This window comes from Vicugna pacos, chromosome 18 (genome assembly GCF_048564905.1).
Source record: "Vicugna pacos chromosome 18, VicPac4, whole genome shotgun sequence".
In the NCBI taxonomy this organism is placed as follows: Eukaryota; Metazoa; Chordata; class Mammalia; order Artiodactyla; family Camelidae; genus Vicugna; species Vicugna pacos.
The window spans coordinates 29,275,291-29,283,912 of record NC_133004.1 but is presented as its reverse complement, the minus strand read 5'-3'; the positions used below and the strand labels follow the sequence as shown (position 1 = coordinate 29,283,912).

Below are 8,622 nucleotides of genomic sequence, written 5' to 3'. Positions count from 1 at the left end.
TACTGCCCTTTGATTCGTCTGCATAAAAGGTTTCTCTCCTATACTAATTCTGTCCTCACTTTCTCTAACTTCAAGTGAAAGAATACATTGCTGGCACATCATAGATAATAGAGAGCTTTTCATAAAGACTTAATTTACTCAGGAACCCTGAGAAACATGTTGTCTTGATTTTAATAGTTAAGAAAACTGAGTAGAGCTAAGTCAGTAACAGTAGAACAAACACTGAGCACATCCTTGACATAGTAGATGTGAAAATGATTGCTGGGAGGCCCCCTTCCTGCAAGAGTGCACAGGTTACTGATTTAATTCAATTTAAATACTGCGTTTTAAACTTAAAGGGTGTGTTCAGAGTGCTGCTATGGAAGCTCCATGGACAAGCACAACGCGGGGTGCAGGGAAAGCTGCTTGAAAAATAGCAACGTAGCTGAGTCTTGCAGGGTAAACAGGGCAGAGCAGAGGCAAGGGGTATTCCAGGCCGCAGGGACAGGATGGTGTGAGCTACAGTCAACTCAGTATTACAAGATAATTATGCCAAAGGGAATGGAATCAGGAAGCCAGAAGTCAGGGAGCTGGTGAGGCATGTTAACAAACCTGGACTTCATTCTGCACATGAAGGGGCTGTTGAAGGGTTTGAACAGTGAGGCAGTAAATAAAAATAAGTTCCTTTCTTGTGTCAGCGATTGGTGTTTAGGAAAAGAGAGTATCTATGCCATTTTAGCTCTGGATCTAAGCAGCTATTTGCCTACGGATGTGGATAGCTGGACCGCGCACCCCGAAGACGCAGCGCCTCCAGGAGCCGCCAGGGGCCGCCACCGCCGGCAGCACCTGGCAGCGCCGCTCTGTGCGTCGCGGGCGCCGAGCTCGAGCGGATACTGGACCGGTGGGCTCTGCGCAGTGCATCCTGGGTCGGCGTAGCCATGGCGGCTCGTGTCCTTTGCGCCTGTGTCCGCCGATTGCCCGCGGCCTTCGCGCCACTGCCCAGACTTCCTACGCTGGCCGCCGCCCGGGCGCTCAGCACCAGCCTGTTCCCCGCGGGGTCCCGGACCAGGCCTGGGGCTCCGCAGCCGGCCTTGGTGTTCGCGCAGGTGACTCGCGGTGACTTTGTTGGGGTTTGGCAGGGGTCAGGCGGCGGGCCCACTCGGGGGGAGGGGGAGGGGCCAGGCAGCGAGGTCGCGGCCACTGTGGGCAGGGGTGAACGGGGACACCTGCTCGCTCCCCATCCCATCGCGCAACGGTGCTCGGTTGACCCCTGCCGGGACCTGGGTGACCTGGTGATGACGAGCAAGAGCACAGACCTTCCAGTTAAACATGCCTGGGTTCGAATGCTGGCTGCCACTTAGCGAAACTTTGGACAAGTCTTGTAATCTCGCTAAGCGTCAGTCTGAACCTTAAAGTTGGGTTACTAGTCTCTAGAGCTAAGGCAGCTTTCCTGAGTATAAAATATAACAATATAAAATAGAGGGTATGAAAAACAAGGGAGTGGCCTAAAATGAAGACGTGAAGTCTTATACTTGACCCAGACAGCCGTGACTCTATAAACTGTCTGGGAGCCAGAGCACAAAAAGAATTCCCAGAGTTCGGTGGGGCACAGCACCCAGATGAAGACAAAGCATTTGTGCAGGGAAAGCTCACCTGTTCCTGGGACTGGAACCAGACTGACATGCATAGTGGTGATGGATTTGGAGCTGTGATCTGTCCACATCATTCAGTCCCCAGTAAGACAAATCTACAAATCTGCAGACTCAGAGCCCATGTCGGTGTTCCACCACCTTGGCCTTTAATCTGCACCATGGACTGATTTCTTCCCACACAACACACTACACTTACATCTCGTTCCCTTTTCTTGGCCTGTCCTTCCCTCGTGGAAAAATCTGTCCCTGTCTCTTTCCTGGCTAAATGCAAGTCTGGTAGCTCCACCTTCCCTGCCTCTCAAGGATCAAATGACAACTTTTGTTAGTGAACCAGCCTACAAATCCCTCTGACATGGCTTTTGCCACATTTTTATTACAACTGAAACGATCTGTTTGGATTGGTCTTTTCTGCTGGACCATAGGCTTCTCTGAGGGTAGAGAGTCATGTCTTATTTATCTTTGTGGTTCCAGCCCCACTGCACAGTGCTTGGTACAGAAGGTGAAGTTCGAAGGCTGCTGAGACAGGCACGTAATAGAGAAAGACACTGTGAGGACAGGTGCGTGGACAGTGCAGAAGCAAAAAGAGGACTTAACTAACCCCCCCAGTGTTGAAGGCAGCAGTTGCTCAAGCAGTCGTGGCTGGATGTAATGGTACATGCAGAGGCTGGGAGGAGCCCGACTCTTAGGGTTGACTGACCCTCAGGGTGCCTTTGGAAGGGAGAGATCTGAGTTGAGGCGGGAAGACGGCAGGCATATGGTGAAGGGTGCATTGTGCCCCACTGTGGAATGTGGATGTTCTCTGCCTGGGTCACAGGGAGTGAACATTAAATGAGATTTGCTGAAGGAATATTTGAGACCTTTCCTCTCAGTCAGCCAGGCTGGCTGACCCAATAAACATGATGGTGAGGGAATAGGAAGAGTGGAGGCTGGCTCTGAGGTTTCCAGCTAGAGCTGGAGAAGGAATGGAGCAAGTGATTTGGAGGAATTTATTTCCAAAGTGAGGCTGAGATGTCTGCTACCTGGTGGAGCTGTCCAGGTAGCAGTTTGTAGGGATGGTCTTTAAACCCACCTAGGCTCCTCTGAGTTTCCCTTAGTCAGAGGTGAACCCCAGTGGAAGTAAGATGGATGTTGATGGAAATGTGTCAGGTTTATTTCTACTAGTCCTGCAAACGGTGCCTTCTCTGAAATCTGTGGGAGGTGATTTATGTTGCATATAATTGTCAAGTGTAGATGTTGAAGAAAAACAATAAACAAACAATGTTGGCTGTTGTGGGTACTTATCACAAGTGCTTGTCCATACTCTTATCTTTTTTTTTTTTTTTAATGGCTGAGATCCTGTAGGAGGGAGGCAGTAAGACCTTCCAGGAAGCCATTCTGGGAGACCTGGTGTGAGATACCTAACCGTTCTCAGTTTCTTTATCTGTAAAATGGGCTTCTTATTAGCTCTAAAGGAGATGGCATCTGTGAAGTGCTTGGGGCAGTATTATAGCCTGACATAATGAGAAACCAGTAAAGAGCCCGGAAGTGAAGGCATGAGAGGGGAGGAGTCAGATCAAGTACTTTGGGGCTACACCACTGCCAGACTGTCAAACTCGCAGGTCATTGCCATCCTGATCCTACCAGAGAGCCCGAAACAGCACTTACCGAGTCTGTGCCAGGCAGTGTTCTGAGCCCCTTATGTTATCTCATTGATGCCTCACATCAGTCCTGTAAGCTTAGTACTGTTGTTTGTGCCCATTTTACAGATGAGGAAACTGAGAAATAAAAAGGTTAAATAACTTGCTGAAGGCCAGACAGCTAGTAAGAAAGCTAGTGCCAGGGTACTTGTTTCCAGGGTCTGAGTGCTCATCAGCTGCACCTTCCTGCCTCCTGCTGAGCCTGCCACAGCCTCCCATTTAGACCGGCATGTGGTCTCCAGGTGGAGCCCCTTTAATCTCATTCAGTCACCGCGTGCCCACCTCCTATAGTCACATTGCAGTGCTGCTGAGGGGACTGTGCTGGGACCTAGTGGGCCACTTGCATAGCTACCTACGGACATGCCCTCACCAGCCTCTTCCTCTCCCTTGGGCGCCATGTACATGGCAGCCTCCCCTTTCTCTCACCCAGTTCTCAGCAATAATTCCACTTCCCTACCACTTCTTGATACGCACACAGTGGCCTCTGTCAGATCCTCCCACCTCAGATTTCTTTTCTGTTACCACTGGTAACTCATGTCTTCTCGCTCTATCTCTTTAGTCCTTTCTGCTGCTTCACTTTTATTTGTGCCTTGGAAACGTCTCCTGGTCCTTGTTGATAAGTAGGCCTGGTGATGTTCCCAGAGCAGAAGTCTCCCTAACCCATGCTGTTGTCACAAGGGAAGGGAGACCATAAGTTTAGGCAAAAAAGAACAAGTGCTCCAAGCTCTGAAAGTCCCCAGACATACTCTTTAGAATATTCATCTAATCTCTTTAGCCTGCTAGTTAAACCTGATTTCAATACCTGAATTTTTTTGCAAGACAAACATTTCTTACACATGGTGTATACTGACGTGGTTCATTTGGCAGTGTTTCTTACTATGATTTTTCATAAACCATTGTGACTCTCAGGGGCCTCAACCCCAACAAAAAAACCCAGTTTCTATGGGGAAATGCCCTAAGAACTCCAAACTTCAGGCTCGAAATCAACTTTAGAAGGTGAACAAACCAGTTCAGGCTGGGGACTTCACAGTGAGCAGAAGTGCCAGACAGCGGTCTCGTTATCTCCTCTTGTGCGTGGTGCCTTCCACAGCGCTCAGTCCGCTGACTGTGACTCGGCGCCCCTTGCACATTCAGTGAAGGAATCTAGGCAAGACCCTAATACCTAGTTGAATACCCAGGGGGCTAAGAGCAGAGAGATTTGAGGTATTACTCCATTGCGGCAAAGATTTAGTTGGTGGCAACAAGGCAAGCCCACTTGGAAGGGAAGTAGATCAGAATGTAATGGCTATCGGGCGCCCTCATCCTCTGTGGGTTGGTAGCTGGCTTCGTTTGTCCTGGCCAGAGTCAGGGTAATGACTGCTGGGGCCAGATTAGACCCTTCCGGTGGATGGTTCTCCATGTGAGTTGCTCGTTTAGTCTGACGGCTCTTTGCATGGGTGATTTTGATTCAGGTATTAAAGGTGGCAGTGCCTTAGAGAGGCAGCAGGCTGCTCGAGATGCCATGACAAGCCTTGGGCTCTCCTGCAGACCCTCAATGATTTTAGTGGCAGTTTCACTGAGCAGGACAAATGTCCAAAGCCTGAGGGCTGATTAGAGGCGAGAAGGGGCCACTCGTGGCTCAGTGGGGAAGGAAGTCCATTTTTATGCTGTTGAACTGCTCGGGCTTCTGACACTACCCAGCATTAGGCTTCGGTGCGTTCTAAAGGCCAGTTAGAATCAGATGAGGTGGGTTCGCTAAATCCCTGAAAGCTCTGTAAAAGATGTCTATAGGCCAGTGCCTTTATTTCGAGGCATTTTGGGCTCAACAGTGATGCCTCCCTCCTGCCCTCGCTCTAGGTTCCAGGTGGAGTGACGCAACTGTGCCGCCAGTATAGCGACGCACCCCCTTTGACACTAGAGGGAATCAAGGACCGTGTTCTTTACGTCTTGAAACTTTATGACAAGATTGACCCAGAAAAGGTAATTGATGTGGCTTAAATGTTTTTTCTTTAAATGAGTATTTAATCATATGGTACAAAATCAGTAAACAGTCACCCCTGGTCCCAGGCTCCCATTTCCCCTTCTGGGAGGTGCCAGCGGACCTGGCTTTGTATCTTTCCAGAGATTCTCAGTGTATGTATATTATATGTACTGTGACCTGTATCTCCCACCACCCCCATCCCTTTTTTAATGGAGGGACTGGGGATTGAACCCAGGACCTCGTGCATGCTAAGCACATGCTCTAGCGCGGAGCTATACCCCCTCCCCCCAATCTCCCACGGTTTTTAAGAAACACGAGTGGTAGCATACTGTAAACACTGTTCTGCTTTAACTTCACTCTTGGAGTTTTTCTCACAGTGGTACCTTAAAAAACTCCTTTAATACCTGAATCTGTGGTGTTGGTAGGTTAGATTCTGATGTGGTTTTTGGAAAATTCTTCCTGGTGATCTGGAGGTCTGAATTAAAGCCAGAGTGATAACAGACACTGTGCGCTATTCTTGGGGGAGGGTATGTCACTTCTGAGGTGTGGTATCCTAGCTGTCGGTCAGGCAGCAAGAAGAGCCGCACAGACTCTCAGATGTCATTCAGAACAGTGATCAAAGGTCTTTGTGAAATATATGGTGAATCCATCATTAGCTTTATGTATATTGTTAACCAGTTCAAAATCAGGTTGAATAAGTTAACACAGAAGCACCCCACAATATATCCTGGCACAGGTTAAATGTATGTTAGTTATGGCTCTTTATGTTTAAAATATGGCTTCTTTAGGCTCCTGGGTTGGCTCTCCCCAATTCCAGCTGACCTTCACTCAAATAAACTCTTCAAATTAAAAAAATTAAATAAATAAAATAAAATAAAATATGGCTTCTTTATATTTAAAAAAGATCTTCTATATAATTATTAAGTGATAGTGTACCATTCAGTTATTTTGAGAAGCAAATGCTCTCATGGACTGAATTTTCTTTAATGTTCTTTCCTTGCAGCTCTCGGTAAATTCCCATTTTATGAAAGACCTGGGCTTAGACAGTTTGGACCAAGTGGAGATTATCATGGCCATGGAGGACGAATTTGGTAACACACCCAGGCAGAGGCTTGGATATGCATATTGTGGTTCTTGATTTAAATGCAAAGAAATGCTGGGAGTCTGAATTGGGGTTTGAAATAGTAGTGACCCCCCACACACACACCTGCTTACCATCAGGTGAAGTGAGTATTAGGCACAGGGCACTTACTCGGAAAGCGCTTACTGCGGGTCTGGCAGAACACCCGGTGTGGCACCTGGGCTGAGTGACCAGGAAAGGCCTAGGAGGGTGTGGACTGAGGTTCTCAGGGTGGGGCTCTGAGATGACGGGCAGAGCCTCACCTGTGGCGAAGCTGAAGACACCTTGGTGCCCCCATGAGCTAGGCCCAAATGTCGGCGCTGGAGAAGTGCTGGGCGTGCCGAGGGCAGGATGCGCGCCTGCACACACTTGTACACACACCCTGGTTCCCTGCAGCGTCTCCCGTGCACGCTCCTAGTTACCCTTGTCTGGGACGGTTAGTTGTGTAAGTGAGACCTTTATAAGGTCCCACGGCTCATTCTGGGGATGAATTGCCTAAGTGGAAGCCAAGGGACTTCTGTTCCATCCTACAGAGCAGAATTTAGTTAAAATTCCTCGGGGACCCTGCTAACAAGAGGGAGGGTGTCGATTAGGGGTAGGATGGGTACAGGGTTTCTTTTTGGGGTAGTGAAAATGCTTTAGAATTAGATCACGATGATGGTTGCACAACCTTGTCAATATACTAAAAACCACTGAATTTTGCACTTTAAATGGGGGGAATTTTCTATTATGTGAATTATATCTAAAAAATACATTGTCGGGAACATGCTCACGACTTAAATGAGGGTCAAGATTGCTGGAAATTTTTGCTGTGCTTGTAGGTGTTGCCAAAGTGTTAGATGCTTTCAGTTCTAAAGGATTTGCTTTTTCTACACTCACACATTGTCATAAATTTTATTTTTAGGGTTTGAAATTCCTGATATAGATGCGGAGAAGTTAATGTGCCCACAAGAAATTGTAGATTACATTGCAGATAAGAAAGATGTATACGAATAAAATAACAGGTAAATAATTTGACTTACGCAATTATGTTCTCCCATAGAATTTATCTGTCTTTGATAAAGAAAGTCTTGGGGAGAAATTGAAAAATGGAAGTACCTGACAGATTTTCACTGGTTATAAGATGCAGGCACCTTCTGGGTATCTGCCACTCCACGGGGGCCAGCCCTAGTGATCACCTTTCTCCTCCAGAGCTGTTGACAGCAGTTCATTCCTGGACAGGACTCTTGTCAGCCCTCCTTGCACAAAAACTGAGCAGGGTAACCCAGACGCAGAGACCTCTGCCTCCCCAAGTTACCCACCCAAGGCCTGCCCCGCCTGCTGTCCAGGAGGCTGAGATGGCCTGGCCCTTAATTAGGCAGGAGAGGCCTCATGGGTAAGAAGATGGACTCCGGCACCAGACACCTGAGTTGATTCTCGGCTCTGCCACGTTCTGCAAGCCTGGTGATCTTGGGCAGGCTGCTGAGCCTCTGTAAGCCTCAGTTTCCTCGTGTGTAAAATGGGGATGAGAGGACAAGCCTGGGGCTTTTGTGAAGGTAAAATTGAATAGTGTGTGAGAGTCACTCAGTTCAGTGCTTGATGTAGTGGAGCTGTTCCCTAGGTGGCAGAGTAAGTAGGTGGTCAGACTTTTAAGATAAAACGTTGTATTAGTGTCTGTAACTCTAGTTACCCTGGACTTAGCACCTCAGAGATCATCAGTTAAAGGCAGTAACAGTGGAGAGAAACACTGAACTTGTCTTGTCTTTGCCAGAGCCCTTTTCATTCCTGAGAGAAGACTCGGAAGATGCTGGCAAGCGTCTGCAAGTGAGAACGCATTTGTGCAGCACTGCTGATTTGGACAGAGGGGTTCTGTTCAGACTTGTATTTAAGTTGTCTTAAGTGTTTTTGCCCTTTGAAAATAAATCTATAAAACCAACAGTTCTGCCGTCTTGTTTTTTAAATTATGTCTGTAAAGTGCTTTTATATTGACATTGCTTAGTATTTTTAAAGATTTGTCTGATTTGCCATTGGTATCATGCATATCAAAAATGTAACTTTTTCAGCAGGGTACTTGAAATAAGTTTGTCTCCCATTACCTTCAGTATGAGGAATGAATGTATTAGTGATAAAAGGGCTTTTTGCCTCAAAAAATTTTGTGCCTGCATTGGTTTATTGATTATCCCATGTATGAGCTGACACCAGTGTGTGAGACTAATTTCCCATTCCTGTCCTAAGGATCTCTTTCTAAAGTAATGG

The 8,622-nt window shown here is 47.4% G+C and overlaps 1 protein-coding gene across 1 annotated transcript; it reads left to right on the top strand.

The window, feature by feature from the left end:
* Positions 1-679: 679 nt before the first annotated feature.
* On the top strand, positions 680-8,304 carry NDUFAB1 (NADH:ubiquinone oxidoreductase subunit AB1). The gene is made up of 5 exons (XM_072942788.1): positions 680-1,085; positions 5,144-5,266; positions 6,271-6,358; positions 7,292-7,391; positions 8,138-8,304. Exons 1-4 carry the CDS (start codon positions 918-920, stop codon positions 7,381-7,383), a joined length of 471 nt encoding a protein of 156 aa, XP_072798889.1. The 5' UTR covers positions 680-917; the 3' UTR covers positions 7,384-7,391; positions 8,138-8,304.
* Positions 8,305-8,622: the final 318 nt, after the last annotated feature.